At 44.9% G+C, this 19,463-nt stretch overlaps 1 protein-coding gene across 4 annotated transcripts in view; it reads right to left on the bottom strand.

Annotated features, from left to right (window-relative positions):
* Window positions 1–34: 34 nt before the first annotated feature.
* Window positions 35–19,463, bottom strand: part of PLEKHA2 (pleckstrin homology domain containing A2) — a 58,118-nt gene continuing 38,689 nt past the window's right edge. For 3 of the 4 annotated variants that reach the window (XM_058525252.1, XM_058525254.1, XM_058525253.1), the window contains 7 exons: window positions 18,713–18,853; window positions 17,987–18,130; window positions 17,590–17,658; window positions 17,122–17,192; window positions 13,508–13,571; window positions 5,160–5,237; window positions 35–4,723 (listed from right to left, as the gene is read on the bottom strand). In XM_058525252.1, coding sequence (XP_058381235.1) covers window positions 4,361–4,723; window positions 5,160–5,237; window positions 13,508–13,571; window positions 17,122–17,192; window positions 17,590–17,658; window positions 17,987–18,130; window positions 18,713–18,853 — 930 coding nt within the window. In that variant the 3' untranslated portion in view covers window positions 35–4,360. The remainder of the gene's footprint in view (window positions 4,724–5,159; window positions 5,238–13,507; window positions 13,572–17,121; window positions 17,193–17,589; window positions 17,659–17,986; window positions 18,131–18,712; window positions 18,854–19,463) is intronic. The other variant, XM_058525255.1, reaches the window with a different exon arrangement.

Here is a 19,463-nt window from a genome sequence, read left to right as displayed (position 1 = left end):
CACGGACAGGTCAGCGTTAGTACAACACACCATATTTCAGTATTTCACATGGTTTTATTACAAAACAAGCAACAAAACAGTTTTAGAAAATTATTTTTTGCTACACACCAGTTAGGAGATCACATAAAATGAGAAGCATAACAGTTTCCATGCACTCAGCCCCGTGTTCACAGTGAGTGCATTTCACAGCTGAAACACACCAGATCAAAACATGAAATCATGCCACACCTTCATAAGCAGTGGGGGAAGGGTCTAACTATGTTTTTTGCCAAACATTCACTTTATTCAAACTTTACCTAGCATGAGTGACTGTAACGGACTGCTGCAGGCAATAACACAGAAGACAGAAACAGAAAAAAGTGACATTGGTAAAAAAGATTTAATAAACCATTTCTGACATGTTCAAAGTTTATAGACAAAGCTGATTTGGGAACTCAATTTCCAAAACACTGTTACCTCTATATGCCTGTTTATCTGGTTAATAGTGAAAACAGATATCAAATCCCACTGGTCAGCTAGTGAACCTATTTATTTATTGGGTCCTTTTAGCCCCTATCAGAGCACAGTTCTATTCAGAAAGGCAAAAAACCTTTTGCTTCAAGTGAACTAGGAAGCAGGACTTTAAATCTACTCTTTCTCATGGGAGGTCAGCATTCTGCTCAGAAATAGATGTGTAACTCCAATATTTTGACCTGAGGTCACTCTACTCAATGTACACCTTAATATATTTATGATGTCTCAGAATGCAAAAGGCCAAACTATGTTTACCAACCATCAACTGACTTTGAGTAAGCAAATCCTTAAGCTTTCAAGAATAGCGGATGGTAAATAAACAGTTCAGCTATGGGGAAGACCACCTGAAACACTGTTCACACAGTGGGTCAAGACCACTTCAAAAGTCTTATGAAAACAGCACAACTCAGAGAAGGTTTTTATTCCACAAAGAAAATGCAGTACCATGTCTTTTTTTTTAAACTCAGATTATTCCAGAGACTACGCACTTAACTACTAACCTATACAGCATCTCCACCCTATTTTTTCCATTTGGTTCCATTTTATACGTTTAAAACCAAATGCTTTGGCCGTATATGCAGCATCTTTGGCTCATACGTGTAGTGACATTAAAAAGTTGTAATGTGAAATTGGCCAGAGGGTAAGAATATGGACACAAAAGGAATTCTGAAATAAGGTTTGGGAATGAGAATGGTTTTAGGCTTCATTGAAGATAGTTATATTTTTCTGGTGCTGGAACTACATTAACAATGTTCTAACTTGGAATTCCCAAGTATCTGCCAACTAGAGTCCTTGTTTTCCCTCTATCGTGATAATACAATCTGGATTTATGTTTAATTTAACATATTCTCAAAACAGACCTTACTGAATAAGCAACATAGCAGCTACTATAATGGCCAATTAATTTAGCAGTAGTAATCTAACAGAGAGTTTATTTTAAAAAACAGAGAGAAGGGCGGGCCCAGTGGTGTAGTGGTTAAGTTCCCATGCTCTGCTTCGGCGGCCCAGGATTCACAAGTTTGAATCCCAAGTGCGGACCTACGCACTGCTTGTCAAGCCATGCTGTGGTGGCATCCCACACACAAAAAATAGAGAAAGATGGGCACAGATGTTAGCTCAGGGCTAATCTTCCTCAGCAAACAGAGAAAGATTGGCAATGGATGTTAGCTCAGGGCCAATCTTCCTCACCAAAAAAAAAAAAAAGACAGAAATGGGTATTTTCACAATTTAAACACCACAAGATGACATCTTTCCATGAATTAGGGAATGTTTCACGAGATATCAAAAGTTCCTAATTTATTGTCAGTAGTTCGAAATATCACTTATTGTGCACTATCTTTGACCTACCCAAAGAATTTTCTTGAGGAAAATCTGAAGATGAAACCAGAAACAAGGGGCTTTAAGAATTTGGAATGGCTTCTTGATGTTAGGCTACCTGAAGTATGTTGTAACCTCGATCACTCATCAGTAAATAATTCCCCAAACAAGGATTTCTGAAGACAAAAGCAGACAAGAGTCTGCAGAAAACAGAAAAAAAGAGAGAGAGAGAGATCCAGTGGTCGATTTTCTTTTTTATACCAAGACCACTAGGCCAAACAATTTAAGTGAAGGACAGCTCTAACGCAGTGCAGTCAAGGAAAGTTCTCAACATGACCAGACTTCAAGGAAACCACAGTGCCTGAGAGAAACATCAGTTTTCCCTCAAGCCACTAAGGATTTTCTAGTCATGTTTTCGCCTCTGTATTAGATTTGGACATAAAAGGGGAAGAGATTTACTGAGGTGAAAATGCTTCTCTCAGTCTCTTCCTCTAGTCATTAATTTTTAACTTAAAGATATAACTGATCTAGCTGATAAAAGTTATAGACAGAAATGAGTTAAGTTCTCCCTCCCTTTAGGGAACCCTGTTAAATTCCTGGTAGCAGTTCACCACATCAGTTGGATAGACAGATTCTCCCAGGGACCCTGGAAATAGTATCTTCCTGTCAAATGGAAGAAGGTACACCCTAAAATTTGGGTGGGAAATGCAATCTATGCTCTTCTGCCTGAGAAATCTCTAGTCAACAACTGCATAGCCTCTAAATCAATGTTTCTATGCAGTTTCTATTCTATTAAAAATATAAATATCTCAGGATTATCTTTGTATCTCTCTGCTGTTAAGTATATGGAACCTCATCAGATTACAAGGTTTGATCATGCAGGTCCACAAGGCTTCATTCAAAGGGCAACACAAATGGGCTGGCCCCGTGGCGTAGTGGTTAAGTGCGCGCGCTCTTCTGCTGGCGGCCCAGGTTCGGATACCAGGCACGTACCAACACACCACTTGTCAGGCCATGCTGTGGCAGCGTCCCATATAAAGTGGAGGAAGATGGGCATGGATGTTAGCCCAGGGCCAGTCTTCCTCAGCATAAAAAAAAAGAGGAGGATTGGCATGGATGTTAGCTCAGGGCTGATCTTCCTCACCAAAAAAAAAAAAAAAAAAAAAAGAAGGGCAACACAAAGAAAAGATAGAAAGCAAATCTGGCAGAGTATACAAAATACAGCACTTAAAATTAGACTAATATATAGGGGCCAGCCCGGTGGCACAGCAGTTAAGTGCGCGCGCTCCGCTGTGGCGGCCCAGGGTTCGCCAGTTCGGATCCCGGGCATGCACCAACGCACTGCTTGTCAAGCCATGCTGTGGTGGCATCAGAAGATGGGCACAGATGTTAGCTCAGGGCCAGTCTTCCTCAGCAAAAAGAGGAGGATTGGCAGATGTTAGCTCAGGACCGATCTTCCTCAAAAAAAAAAAAAATAGACTAATATTGGCCCATTAAAGAAGACCTGTGAGGCAAGGATTCAAGATAGTTCGTCTTTGCTAAAACAGACCTTTTCTTCTGCTGGAAAAACATGGATCGAAAAAAGCTTAGCTGGATGAACTATAATCCATCTCTTCCCAGCAGCTGCTTTAAAGCAAATCTAAAACTCCAAAATAGAGATCTGCCCTATCACACAAGTGAATTATCATACACTTATCACCCTTCCACACATTCCAAGTAACGCCACATCAAGGGAAATGAATGTTCTGTTCACAACAGTCATAACATTTAACACTGATAAACCCATCCTTGGGGCCTGACACAGAAACTGGGTGGGCAGGTCTGTCACTCACACTGGCAGTATTTGGGGTTAAAGAACATCTAAACAAGAACAGAGTGACTCCCAAAATTGGCTGATGCACTGGGGTTGAATTATTCCCCACACCTTACAAGATGTCCCTGTTTCTTCCCCTCTGGAGTTCCCCTCGGGGGATCAGCACTGGTAGACATTCTGAGGGCCAGTGGCCAGCCCCCAGATTTTAACACCTCCCCTCAGAACGTATCCCAGGCAAACTGGAGCCTGGGTCTTCCATCACCCCTTCCTCCCCTCAGCTAGACGGGTACCACCCTCCTAGTCACAGTCAAACCTCAGCCAATAACAGGAATAGGATAAAACCAGATGACTGGTCTAAGATTCTGTGCCTGGCCTGAAGATAAGGGGAGAAACTAGAAGAAGGACAAGGATATAAAACTCGGTTAGGGATGAAACGGGACTCCCGACCTCCTCACCAGGAAGACCTTGGAGTAGCTGAACAAGAGGCAACCCACTCTCCACTAGGCATGCCTACAGGTCTAACCCAGTGATTTTCCCAAACAAAATACACTGCATTGATATTAAAGAAAAACGCCAGCTGGATGGGCCCCTCCCACAGAGCATCCACAGGAATACAAGTGGCATAAAGGCCTCTGACTGTCCTCCAACAGGGAGAGAAACTGAGTCACGGCATCCTTTGCTCGAGTCCTCCCCCTCCCTCCCAGGCACTATGTCTCATCACACATCAGAGGTCCGTATGTTCTCATCATCAAGGTTGAACATAAATGGCTTCTCCTTGGGGTGCTGGGGCTCCGATCTGTGCCTCATCCGGGAGCTGGGCAGGACCCCAGCAGCACTGCTCTCTCCAAGTCGAGGTGTGAAGAAAGAGTCCTCAGGAGTCTCTTCAGCTGGAAGCAACTTCTCCCCGGCCTGGGGGACAGGTGTCCAGGGTTGCCAGGAGGAGGCCACAGAGGGGGCTTTGCAGAGGGCTTTCTTCTCTTCCACAGGTGGCCGCCCTCTGCATAGGACAGAGTTGGGCCCACCTGAGAGGCTGGAGTTTCCAGAGCGAGTCAAAGAAATGGATCTAGAAAAGGACATTTCCTATAAAAATAAAAGGGAAGAAAAAAAAAACCAAAGGAAAGTAAGAGCTTTCCTGACAGTGTTTATCCCAGAGCCCCAGGAAGAGTACCCCCCCAGGATCACCACCTCAGAGGTCCAGAGACATCTGTCTACAGAAATCAAACACATCTAAGAGGATTCACTGCAGATGTGTCAAGATCTGCCCGGCAGGGAGAGGTGCAGGACACGTCAGAAACTGTCTCTCTATCCAACCCTCCCTCATCTCCTCCAACAGCCAAACAAACAAAAAATTGGTACCCAAATCAGTTGAAAGAGAAAAACAAACAAGACAGCCTGGGGCTTCAGCTGCATCCGGGGACCGGGCTGCCAGCCTACATCACCAAAGAAAACCTGCCCACTCAGGGAAAATTCATCTCTAAGTTGACAGTGACCATGCGACAGAAAGGAAGTGACTTACTCTAGGGTGGCACTTGAGGGCCTGGACAGCTGCCCCAATCTCCTTAATCCAGCTGTGCATGTCTTCTGGACTGTCCGCCTGCAAAACACCCACAGCACTTACAGAGAAATTTTGGGCACTATGATGTCAGCTTTCAAGTCTCTGACTCAATTTTAAGTTTATAAAATCACACCATGAGAGCTGGAAGGGATCTCAGAGACCATCTAGCTCAGTGGCTTTCAGACTTTTGAGGATATTTTTTTCCTGCAAAATCTTATTTGACACCCCAGAAACAAAACAGCTCAAAGTGGAGCTGCTCTGCAGTGGGGCAGAGGTCATGAGGGAGGGGGAGCTTAGAGGCCCACCCCCTACTGAAGTCCCTCACCCCTCTGGAACACAATCGGCCTGGTCTCGCCTCCTGTTTTACAGAAAAGGGAAATGAGGCCCAGAAAGTCAAATGTCCAGGTTTCTGGCTGGTCAAGATTTCAGTTCTCCTGACTCCCAATGCAGTTATCTTTCCACTATAGCTATCTGAACAGAATAATCCCATTTTCAACTCCAGTCCCGGTAAAGCCAAATCCTCTGCAAATCCCCCCAGATATGTATTATCTCCAGGAACAGGGCTTCTCTCAAAGCATGAGCTGCCAATGTCTGTCTTGACTCTCCATGCAGGCCTGGAGAGTCACTAGACTTGCAGCACCACGCTTAACAACATGCAGGACACTGCTACGTGGTTCAAGTATTTCCCCAGAAATACCTACCAGCCCCAGAAGGGGGCAGCAGCGGCTCTGTGGAGAAAGGGAGGAAAACGAAAAGGCTGCTGCAGGGGGACCCTGGGAATTCTCAGTGCTGTCTAGCTTTACAGGGGTTGAGTTCAAGTGAAACAGCAAACATTTACTCTGTGTTACACATGGTGTCAGGTGCCGGGTATAGAGGTGGAACCAAGACCAAATCCTTGACGTCCAGAAATGTATACCTGTCAACCTCTCTCTGTCCCCCTGCACCTTCCCCTAATACTCCCACCCAAAATCACAAGTGTGCGTTTGCGTACACGCAAACACCACACCCCGGCCCACAAAATTCTCCACATATAACTCTCACTTTCCCCATCCCCAAAATGATTCTTTCTCTTTGCATTATATCAGGATAAAACATCACCAGTTTTTAAAAAAATCCTCAAACTCACATCCCTACCCTTTCTGTCACCCCAAACAAGCCTTTCTTGGTTAGGCATGCGCAAGAGACACCTTCAAGGGGCACGCTGGGTCAAAAGGTGTTAACACCAAGCGCCCAAGGTGAACTCTCTCACATGCTAGGGCTGCAAACTCACCTGCGCTCTCCCTCCCCTTCACTCTTCCCAGTTATGTGACAAGCTGGTGGTTTCCCAAGAAAAAGACAAATCCATTCCTAGCCCAAAAGGATGACCAGGACAAAGTCTCCAAGATTCTTCCAGAGGGTATTTTACTACTGTTAGGGCAAGCCTATTCCACAAGAACTATTGGGAGAATGAAATGGACTCATTTAGGTAAAACAGTTTGAACAGTGCCTCATAACACAGAAAGGGCTTTGTAAGTATTAGTTATTCCTGTTGTTGTTTTTATTATTATAAATTAGGGACACAAATGAAACCTTGAATTCCAACTTTATAAATATGTTCACTACCCTCTCCCTGAGACTTTATTTTTTCAGTTTCCTCATATTCGAACTGCAGATAATTCCTACATAAAGGATCAAACTGTCAGGATCAAATAAGATAATGTATTTGGGAGAGAAGAGAGGTTATTCTGAATTGGAATGAACTGGAGGTAATTAAACTGTCCATTAGTAGAAAAGCATTTCTTAGAGATTTTCCTTCTAGGGAAACAGAAGATGACTGGATTAGGGGGAAATGTCAGAAGGTAGAGAAAGAAAGAGGGAGATGGGAGCTGAGGGACAGCCAAACGTCTCCCGCATCACGTAGGAGACCTGGCATCTTCACCAAACAGACTGCAAGATCCCTGTATGACGACAGCCCAGTGCTCAGTTTCCAGGGCTGTTAAGCTGCTTCGACTCTTTCCACCACTCCAGCAAAACACCTCCCTCATGTCAAATGGCATCCCCCAAAGCCACAGGCCACCTATCTGATTGTCCTGTGAGACCTCAGCAACCAACTCTCACATCTTCTCTAGGACCTATCACACGATAAGCCTGAGTGTCTTCACCCCAGCCTCCACCTCACAAGGAATCACTGAATCAGAGAAAACTGGGAATCACCTGACAACACCCGGGGACTCAAGCACAAGAATCAAAATCCTCTAAAATGCGTCTAGATCATTTCCAATTCCCCTCTAATATAAATAATGCTGCTGTTCACATCTTTGTGCATAAAGCTTTTTCATACTTAAGATTCTTTGGCTCACAGGGAAACTGCTAGAATAAAGAGCATGCATTCTTTTAAGGCTCTTGGGACATACGGCCAGAGAGATTTCTAGCCAACAATATAGCTTTCATTTACCAACAAGATATTATCTTTTTTTCCATGCACCCTTGCTAAAATTAAATATTACAATTTTTAAAAATCTTTGCTAATAGGCAAAATAATTAAATCTCTTTCTTAAAACATTTAGTAATTAATAGCAATGGAAACTGTTTGCTAATTATATTTCTTCCCTAATTCTCTAATTCTGTTTAAGGATATTTTTCTGCCAGATAACATAGGTAGTGAATCTAGCCACGAGGAAAATAATAATAAACCTTAGTAAACATTATTTTAGTGTTTAAGTAATCAACGTTATTTTAGAGTATCATTCAAATAGAAAAACAGATATTGTAACTGATCCCACATGAGAAGAAATAGAATATTACTTTACTGAGATCACATTACAATCTCTATTAGTAGTTTTAAGAACTGGTATCCACTGGAAACAAAAATTCAGTGAAACCTTAAAAATCGTATGCAAAAATTATGGTGTATGTGTATATCTATCTTTTATGGAAAGCCTGTGCTCACCTTTCATCAAACACCCAGAAATATCTTAAAACCACATCACAAAGGTAGTTTCATGAACCAGAGGTAAAAAAACAGAGCTGAAGTCCACCCAGCCCGTGGTGAGACTAAGAGACTAAAAAACACTTAAAACTCAGTAGAACAAAAAGGGAAGTGCCAAGCTCATACCTGCATCTCTTCCTGGTGTGCTTAAGTGTGTGCATGATTCTGGTGCTTGGTTCAAAAGAAAAAAGTAGGGTTTCTGTCCTTGAGGGCAGTTTTTGAGGTGAGAGGAACACAGGGTATTAAAACCAGTCCCTGCTGCCTGTGGTTTTATCACAGTCCAGTGAGATTCAATTGAGTATCTACTATGAGCCCAGCACCATCACAGATGCAATGGTTTGAAGCACTGAATTCTAGACATCATCAACAAAAGGCTTCCAGTGTCTACTTCTGGTTGCTTCCATTGCAAGTGTCCAAAATTTTTAGGCAATTGCTTCTTCCTCTGTTCCTAACCTCTGCAGCCCTCCCTTCCCCACAGCTAATAACCCCTGCCCTCTCTCCAAGAACCAATCCCATCTTTAGACACAGCCCTGCCACATACAACTGTATGGGTGTGCACTACATAGTTCTAGGTGCTGTCATTCACCTTGTAGTCTTAATTAAAACAGTAAGTATCCAAATTCTAGCCCGACCCTCTGCAATTCATGTGTGAGCCCTCTTATTACTACTCTTGTCCTGACATGGCCCCTAGTTCTGACAACTGGGCTTGTGCCAAGTTACCAAAACCAGTCTGCACTACATTTCTAAGTTCCATTAACTAATCCTTCTCTTGATAAGCTACTTAATACCCCTGACCTTCTATGACTGGGAAATAGAGAAATGGTGAACCCCGCTTGCCTAGTATTCCAAAGACTGAAATCTCATTTTGCACCGTTGCCCAGAACTGAGAACCATCAATCTGCTGATGAGCTTGCTGACATTTCAAGCTTAGATACCTGATGATTGCCAGATCCTGAATCTCTGTCACCATGATCCACCTGCAAGACACCCAGTTACCCCAAGCTGGTCTTCCTTGATTCAGAGTCGGACTCTCTGGCTCTCCATGGCCACACCCTCTACATCTTGGGGTCTGCATCAGGCTGCTTTTAAACAACACCAGTGAGTAGCTCTTGCTCTGGCACCTGGTGCCTTCCAATCAGTTCCATAATTTACCAGGTTTATGATCTCAAATAATTCACCTTCAGATACTGCGTTTCCTATTCTGTAAAATGGAGATGACCTCAGAGACTGCTGAGAATTAAGTGATATGCTGCCTGTAAATTGGTTAGCATTGTACCAGGGACATCTAAGTGTCCAATAAATAGTAGCTTTTTATTAACAGAAAAGACTACTATTGTGTGAGAAATCACAGGGTACAAATTATACATAAATGTGACATACAAGGTTAATGACCAGCACCTAAGTAGCTGGAATCCAACCCATTCTGTTGCCCAAGTCTTCCTCGTCTGTCCAAGGAGTTTGTTTTCTCCGCCTAGATCTGCCCTGCTTTCTGGTCTAGCTTTCCTAGATACCAAGGATACATGGTTTTTCCAGGCAGACTGACTAAACATAACTCAGGAAGTAGGTCAGAATGCCACTTTGACGTCGTGGGTAAAATTGTGGGCACCAAACTGTATGAGTAGTCATTACCTTCTTCCACCTTTTGCATTAAACGATTTTCACTTGGATCAAAGGACTGACAAACTGTCAGTCACACTTATTCAGACTTAGGTATGTGGCAGACTCATTTTCATTCTCAAAAATGAATGAAATGAGCCTATGTTAAGAAAAATCATGGAACTATTTTTTTGAAAATGATGAATTTTGAGCTTCCAAAGCAAAAATTAGAATTTCACAAAACTTGTATCCACCTCCACGAGCTTGACAGCTTGTCCATACTTAAAGACTTTACTGTTGATACTGGTGGTGATATTAATGAATGTGATTTTTTGATGTTATAGAATAAAATGTGTCCACATTTGGAAGATCTGCATACCTTGGTGAGACCACTATTTTCCAAACGACCAGTGCATGCTGTTACCAAATCATGCACGGGTAAAAAGGATCCATTCAAAGTGCAAAACTGACGAATGGATTTTAACGTAAGAATGTGAAAGTTTATTGATATTGGCTTCCGACTCCACATTGCACCTAAACAATAAGAAACTACCGTTTGTCAAGCTTTGGTATAGAATCAAAGAAGAATATCCACAATTATCTGAAAAAGCTATTAAAATATTCCTTTTTTCTGAATACATATCTATGTGGAGCCAGATTCTCTTCATATTCTTCAATCAAAACAACATATGGCCACAGACAGAATGCTGAGGCAGATCTGAGAATCCTGCTGTCTCCTATTAAGCCAGCCATTAAAGAGATTTGCAAAACATAAAAAACAATGCTACTCTTGTTGCTTTTGTTTTAGAAACATAGTTATTTCTCATAAAATGTTACTGTGTTAACATAAACAAGTTTATAGTTGCTATCTTAAAATGAATTAATACATACTTTTAATGATTTTTAATCTATGTTCTTCTCTGACTTTCTATCCTCCTTGAGTTAGGTGCTATACACAGATTTGTCCATTCACTCATTTATTTATTTAGGATGATGCTAGTGTTCTTTTATCTCCGAAATGTGGGAGCAGAAGGCAAAGGAGGACAGAAGTGATGAGAAGCTTCTGGTAAATGTACACGCGCTCATGCAGATGATGCAACGTCTTTTGACTATTTTTTTGTTGTTGGGGTTCATGTTTCCCAAATCACCATCTCCACTCTGAAGCTCTGTCCTGAACTCTTACCCAGCATAATCATTTACTTGACAGATATTTATTTAGTACCACCAATTTGTCAGGCATTGTATATCTAAGGGCCTTCATAGTATGTCACCTTGGATGTCCTGCAGACACTATAAACTCAGAACCACCTCTGCTGGGCTTGTCTTTGTTCTGAGTCTCTCCTCCTGTGCTCCCATCCCAGTGACTGCTGCCATCAGCCACCCTGAGGCCCAGGCCAACCATCTGGGCAGTGTCATTGCCTTTCCTCTCTCCCTTCACCCCACATCCAACCAACAACCAAGGACTCTTCAACAGCTTTTAAATTTTCCACTTTTCTCCACCCATCCTAGTTTGGACTTCCTTTATCCCTCACCTAAATTACTACAACAGCCTTCAAACTGCTCTCTCCCATCTTACCCTTTTCTCCTCTGTCCTCTACACTGCACTGGGCCAGGCAATTCACAGTGAGCACACCACCAAAGGGGGCAGGGTTGGGGGCTATCATACCCACTTTACAGATGAGGAAAACGAGGCTCTGAGAGTTAGAGGCTTGCCCAAGTGACAGTATTAGAAGACATATCTGATTAATTTAACCTCGAGGGGCCCTAACTCTCATATTAACAAGGCATATAAGGCCACGAGCCCTCCGTATCTGTTTTCCAGCCTCCTGTAGGTCTTGTGCTTCTTTTATCTTCAGGCTTTTTTTTTTTGGTGAGGAAGATTAGCCCTGAGCTAACATCTGTTGCCAAGCCTCCTCTTTTTGCTGAGGAAGATTGGCCCTGGGCTAACATCTGTGCCCATCTTCCTCTACTTTATATGTGGGACGTCTGCCGCAGCATGGCCTGACAAGTGGTGCGTAGGTCCTTGCCCGGGGTTCCGAACCTGCGAATAATAACCTACTCGTGCAATAAGTTTGCACGAGTAGAGCGTGCAAACTTAACCACTACACCATCAGGCCAGCCCCTCTCTCCAGGCTTTTCACATGTGCTGTTCCCTCTGCCTGGGCCACTCTTCCCCCAGTGGACTCAGCTTAGATGTGTCTTCCTTCAGGAAACCTCCAGACTCCCTGGGACTGGGGAGGGGCCCTGCTTATGAGTTCCCATGGCAACCACCATGCACTCTAATGGCCACACCTATCACACTGTTTTTTGGGGTTTGTTTTGGTTTTTGGTTTTTACTCTCTGACCCTCATCAGTGAGGTTGTTTCATACTTGTAATACATTTAGGTTTTTCTGTCATATTCTGCAGTCTATGCTGGGATCACTTGACCTACTAAATGATTTTTCTAATTTGCATATTTTAAGGTTTACACTTTGTGCTGGAAAGTTCTATTTCATGCATCTGCCATTACAGTATCACACAGAATCGTTTCACTGCCCTAAAAACTCCCCATTTTCATCTATTCCACACTCCCTCCCCCACCCCATCACACAGTTTTAACTGCCTGTTTACTTGACTGACTCTCTCTCTCTGGTTCAGGATCTGTTCTGTTTAATGCAGTGTCCCCAGCATGAGGCAAAATGTCCGGCACTCTGAGGAGACTCTACAAATAGCTGTTAAATGCAAAACTGAGATGGCTTTTGTTGCACCTACAGTTTAAACTTTATCCCTGAATGGCAATGGTGCCGGCACTAACTCCCCCAGGGACACTTTCCGCAGCCCCTACCCTGTCCCTCCCAGATGGCACAGGCTTGTTGGAATGAATGGAACCCACAGGTGGCTCAGGCTGCTAGCACGTCTGCTGGGCGCAGGCAGGAGGACCAGCTCGGAGGGGTCAGGAGGGAGTCAGGACGAGCAGAGCTGCTGTCCAAGACAGGGCGGAGGGGGCAACCCCTGTGGAAGGGAGGGTGTTTAGTGGGGAGAGACACGGAACAAAGAAGAACGGGCACTGGGAACCCTGAAAAGCTTTGGCTGGGGAGCCCCGCATTTAAACCAACACACTACATGGCAGTCTTAATGCTAGAAATGCAGCATTATCACAATGCTGCACGAATCAAGGCACACTCTGTGGATTACGAGGCCGGCTGCGGTAAGGACTTGGCCTTGAAAGTCTAGGCCCTACTTGGAAACTGGCCTTTCTAGCTCCTATGATTTTGGAAGGAGCTGGGAGAACTCCAAAGCTGTGGGTGGAGGGGAGAAGCTTCTGAGAGCCCAACAATGGCTTTCTCTGTGCAGCTGGGCTTTGCACCTGGTCCCTGCACAGGGCCCTCTGTGCTTTTGTCCTTCCGCACACAGTGATGTCCACACACAGAGGGGGCTTATAAATACCCTCCAAAGGAGAAGTGAAACCACTGACCAGTTCTCCTTTTCTCTGCTTAGCTGGCGCCCGGCAGCTGAGAGCAGCTGGTACGAACTCACATTCTCCACTACAGCGGCTCAACCTGCTCTTATTATTTCATGGTTGGGAAGCTTTTGGCAAACATCCTGTTTAGAATAAAATGGGACTCAGACTGACTACTGGGGGCTAAATTTACCACCTAGAAACTTCAAACAAAATAAAAGAGAAAGCAAAGAAAAGGTCAAGACCTATGAGGACATCATTCACAGAAATGGAACGCCCATGTCTTCTCAGAGTGAACTCCTTACCTGGATGTAGAAGGTCCTGGAACTTGTTATTATTTCAAACAGGTTGTCCCTCATTAAGAGATCACTAGACAGAGAAAGAGAAGGGAAGTTACTGGCATGCTGGCACACACACTGAGGACCTGGTTTGTTCTAGGTCAAGGCACCAGTGCCCTGTACCATAAAAAGGGGCTTTCAGGCCATTCCTCCTTCAGCCTCTGCCTCAAAAAACACTACAGGGCTTTCCTCTAGCTTCACTTCCTAGAAGGTCTTAGGAGGTCTTGCCATCCCTATAGAATCCCCCAACACACATACCACCACCAGTTCTAACAGGACAAAGCTCTTTTCTCTCTAAAACCTCCTAATACCCACCACACCCTATACCACCTAAAGTTGTGGGGATTTTTAGTGGCTAAGATGTATAAAGTGCTTTGTACAAAGCACTGTTTTGAGTGCGGTTTTTTTTAGGGTCAAGTAGATGAAAATCTTATTGGTTATATATACATATTTACCAAGATATAATTGACACATAACATTATATTAGTTTTGGGTGTACATGATGATTCGATATTTGTATATATTGTGAAATACTTACCACAATAAGTTTAGGTAAATCCATCATTGCACATAGTTACAAATTTTTTTTCTTGTGATGAGAACTTTTAAGATCTACTCTCCTAGCAACTTTCAAATATACAATACAGTATTATTAACTATAGTCACCATGCTGTAGAGTACATCCCCAGGACTTATATTTCATAACTAGGAGTTTGTACCTTTTGACCCCTTCACCCATTTTGCCTGCCTCCCACCCCCTGCCCCTCTGCCTCTGGCAACCACCAATCTGTTCTTTGAGTGCTTTTTCGTGTGTTATTTCATCCAATCTTCACAACAATCCAACGAGGCACTTTATGGATGCGGAAACCCAGGCTCAGAGAGGTTACATCACTTGCCCGTGGTGCCAGTGTTAGTAAACAGCAGAGCCAGGATTTGAACCCAGATCTGACTCCAGAGTCTATGTTTTCAATTACTCCACTACCGTCTGCCTCTCTTAAGGGAGCCAACTTTCTCATTTCCTCCACCTAAGCAGCAACCTCTTCAGCTTCACTAAATGCCTGCTCTGTGCCTCACTGTACTGGGCTGAGGAGACCGGATGCTAAAGAGAAGAAAAGGAAGGAGAGAGTAGACTACTTTAAGATGCTTCAAACTGGGTGTGAGTTTTGGAAGGGGGATCCTGAATTCTGCAAGGAAGAAGGCGAGAACTAGCTGATGGTCGGTAATAAACCTCAAATCAGCCAAAATCATTTATGGTGTCAAATGCCTGCTGTGTGTACCGAGTCACTGTGAGGAATATCTAAAGAGTGAAAGATTTAATTCCTTCCCAGTAAAAGAGCATAAAAAAGCAAAACGATACAATCAGATGTTAGACTGTGTGTTACATGCCAAGTGTTAGAATAATTCCAAGAAAGGACTGATCACAGGCAGGGTTGGCTTCGTGAGTGAGGACGTGAGAGGAAATGGCAGGCGCTTGACCAGTGACATGGGCACTGGGCAAAGGAGGAGCATGAGACTAAAGACCCACCTGAGAGAGGCCAGCAAGACACAGGTCAGACGGACCTGGGGCCAAATCCTGACTCCACAGAGAGAAAAGGTATTTTCGGAATATTTTTATAACTTTGCGAGCCTTTGGCCCACAACTATAAAATGGAGATGAGAAGACCTCCTTTATTGGGCTGGTCATCACAAAGATCAATTATAAGGTATATGAGGCATCTGGTACGATGCGTGTCAAATAGTGGTCACTTGAAACACATTTCACTACTGTTTTTTTTTTTTTCTGGTGAGGATGATTGGCCCTGAGCTAACATCTGTTGCTAATCTTCCTCTTTTTGCTTGAGGAAGATTGTCGCTGAGCTAACATCAGTGCCAGTCTGCCTCCATTTTGTATGTGGGATGCTGCCACAGCATGGCTTGATGAGCAGTATGTAGGTCCGTGCCCAGAATCCAAATCCGTGAACCCCAGGCCGCCGAAGCGGATCATGCGACCTTAACCACTACGCAACCAGGCTGGCCCCCTTCACTATTATTATTACTTTCTGAGTTTCTGAGTAGCGATGGCTCTTCTTTCTGGCTAAAATGTTTTAACCTTTTAAACTATTCACACACATATGTAATCAACCATGTAATCAACTACTGAGGAGGTAAAAGCAAAGCAAGGAGGAAATCCCCATCCTTTTCACTACTTCTCAGGCTACATGTTGCCTTTCAATTCAATTCAATTCAATTCAATTCAATTCAATTCAACAAATGTTCGCTGACTACTCAGATGCCCTAAATCCCTTTGACTGCACAATCTCACAGGCCTGGAACCTGCAGAGGCTTGGGACTTCCTTCCCTCATGATCTTCAACGCCCTTAATTCTTTTAGTCAGAGTTCAGTCTGACCCTGGCGTTAGAGATTTAGGTAAAGCGCGAAGCACTCTTAGGACTGAACTTTATCTGGGTTCACTAAGCCGCCTCCACCTGCCCAGGTGGTCAGACATCTATCTGCACAGGCCCTCTAGGGTCAGGAACCATCTCCAAGGATTCAGTCATGCCTAATATTTCCTCTACCCATTGTCAACCTCTGGAGTCACACTTCTGGAACTTTCCATCTACAATAAATTGTCACTGGGAGAACTTCCCTAATCTTCTGTACTCTGCAACTGCCATTTGCAGGACCCAGCAGAGTGCTCCTGTCCTTGCTTCCCTGGGTCATACAGCACTTTGTTGTCACTCAAGACCCTCCCATGCCTTCATGTGAGAACAGTCTGCCTGCTGCTAACAGCTTCCCTGATGACGCTGGCTCTGCATGCACAGTCTGTGAGATGGAGAGACACAAACATACGGTCCCTAAAGACTGCAGATTGAGGGGCAAAATAAGGATTTCTAGATGTCCAGATGCCCTTGGGGTTTCTAAAGTTTAGTTCTAGGCATATCTGTATTTGGTGTTGGGTTTGGGAGAATGCTTGCCTAAGGGCCCCAGGTCCCAAACTCATCCTATGCACCCCGGCACTTGGGAGGTAACCATTTCCTGGGGGAAAAAGGAAGACATTAAAAACACTTGCTCTTCCTGCCCAACAGGAGTCACAAAGAGTTGCTGTGAACCACCCTTGTGTTAAGGTGACATCAGGGACTTTGTCAAAAGGAAGAGAAAAGAAAATGCATAAGAAGTTCAGGGAAGAGGTACTGGCACTAGCAATGATCTGACCAGAAGTGCTGAAAAGCAAGTGACTAAGGGCACAGTCCCCTCTCTGAGCCCCAGTCCTCCCATGGAAGGAGCATCTAACTTGAACACCTGAGAAGCACCTTGATACCATCCTCCTCTTTGTTCCTACGTTCTTTCTTTTTCTCCAATAGAAAATTATGATATAGGCTCATGTCCTGGGGAGCCAGAGTAAGGTAATGAGAGTGGGTAAGTGTGCCCAGTGTGGTCTCATGGTTGTGTCAGCTTGAACGTGGGGAGTCAGCCACAGACATGAGGCCCCATCCCTTGCTCTTGGAAGTAGACTCTGAATGAAGTCTCAGAAGGGTAGGAAATGAAGATGTAAGAGTGTAAATGGAGGTTCTGATCAGAAGAGAATAAGCAGAGACAATTACCCAGACTTGACTAGACACTCATGGGTCTTGAGAACGTCCTTGAGAAATATAGTGCGCAGTGGTTCTCGGTCCTGGTGGAAAAAAATGGAAAGACAGGTAAATGAGGCTGTCCGCATAATGCCAGGACCCAGACCAGCTGATGGATGTGCCTCTCCCGTCAGAGACTACTGGCTAAAACCAGGAGGTAAACAAGGCAAGATCTCAAAATAGTCAAGACAGAAAAAAAATCTAAGAAGATGCTCTGCAGCTCTGAGCACAGAGCAGCTCACTGTGTCAAGGGAGGGAGGAAGTTAAGGCACTTTAATATCACTGTAAAGACGTGCACACGGTTGGGTGGAGATAAGACAGAAGGCACCTCTGAAATCTGCGTATGTGCCCACGTCTCTACTCATGCACACACATGTGGGTGTAATTCATGTGCCTCTTGCTTCCATGACCTCTCAGAAGGGCCCCAGAGCAACTACAAACCTGCTCACACTTGAAGTAGCAGATGGTAAAGTCATCGAGAGCAAAGAAGCGACGTTTCCAGCTCTTCCGCTGAAATAAAAAGTAAAGAGCAGAACATTAGGAAGAGGTCCCAGCATTCTTCCCAGGAGGGTGTTCTCGTTCCAAGCTCCCGGGGACCCAGCTCCATGGGAGCCAGGGTCCCACATTCAGGTTCTGGAGGGAGACTTCTTCCTATCAGGGGTCATACTTTTGACCAGCGGGAATGAACGTTTGGTCTCAAACCTCTAACCGGTTTGGGTGGTGGCTAGCACGGAGAACTAGAGCGCCTCCTTTCAGCCTGTTCTCCCCTCTGCTAAGCCCACCCCGCCGGCCCCGCCCACCCACCATCACCCATTCCAGCCCCCATGCGGACACTCACCACATTCCCTTGCTTCACACAGTAGCCACTCTTAATAAGTGGGGGCCCAGTGGGAACACGGCTGCTTGTGGGGATGTAACTCTGAGACCTTCGAAGAAGGGCGTGGGACCCCAGCTCACTGGCTTCCTGCCCATCTCCACCGTTCTACATGGAAACAGTGTCAGGATTAGCACCTCCCTCTGGCTCCTTACGCAGCCACACCCCCTGCCCCACCCAACCCCCCTGGCCAATCAGCTCTTGCCTCTTTGCCCACCATGGCAGTCAAAGAAGAAAGTAAACAAGAAAATAAATATTAACTTTGCTCCCGTCAGGTGCTATACCAGGTACCTTCACAGAACAAGGCTCAGGGAGGTTGGACAGTCCCAGGAGAAAGGGAGACTACAAACCAGAAGAGGGGATAGGAGGGGAATGGGAGGAGTGACAGTGGGCTTGTTTCCAGCCTCACCAGCCTTCCAGGGCCCCACTTCCCATGGGGCTTACAAGTGCTATCTCCTGTGTATGGTGCAGAACCGCCCTAGCCACACAGCTTCAGGATATGGTGGCCTCGATTTCTGCACTGCCATCCCTCACACCCACCCCTGCCCTGTGTTTTCTTGACCACCCATATGCACTGGCTCCCTGACTCCCATCCACTGTGTTCTCAGTACAGTCCTCTGTGCACATCACTAGCACACCACGGACACTACCATACCCCCACTACCCCCTGGCAGCCCCAAGCCCCAGCACCTGGCTGATGGGCGTGTGTACCACCACCCCTCCAATGATCTCTGTCTTGTAGGCCACCTGCGGCTTCTTCTCTAGGGCGGGAGGAACTGCTAGACTTTTGAGAACTTCAGTAGTCAGGGGCAGGCTCCCAGCTTTGGGTACCTGGGAAGAATGACAACATGGTCAACAAGAAACCAAAGGTTAGGAAAAGTGGGGAGCCAAAAGTAGGATGGGGGAGGGAGATGGGTGAGAAAAGCTAATGTACCGAATTATAGTAAGACACCCCTCTCTTCCCCAGCCCTTCCATCAATGCATATCTGAACATGAGGGACTCTGCCAGCAACCCCCACCACACGCGAGTGTGTGTGCACACACACAGGTACACACTTAATAAATGTAGTGAGCACCTACTATGAGCCAGCCCTTCCCTTGCTAGAGACCAAAGATAAAACAGCAAACACAGACATATGTCCTGCCCTCCCAGCACTTACATGCTAGAAGGGGAGACTGGCAAAAAATGCATAGCAAACAATCAGAATAATTACACACCGTGGTGAGTGCCATAAAGGAAATAAACAGGAGCTGAGAGACAGAGCAGCAGGGGAACTAGCTGAAATGGAGTGGTTAGCAGAGGTCTCCAGAGGAGACACTGAAACAGTAACTTGAAGGATGAGAAGGAACCAGGAATGCAAAGACAGGAGAAAGCAGGCTTGGTAGGGGGAACAGGTGACACACGTGGTACACGGTACAGAACTGGGGAGCCCAAGGGCCT

Source organism: Diceros bicornis, chromosome 29 (genome assembly GCF_020826845.1).
Source record: "Diceros bicornis minor isolate mBicDic1 chromosome 29, mDicBic1.mat.cur, whole genome shotgun sequence".
NCBI lineage: Eukaryota > Metazoa > Chordata > Mammalia > Perissodactyla > Rhinocerotidae > Diceros > Diceros bicornis.
This window is presented reverse-complemented; position numbering and strand designations above follow the sequence as displayed.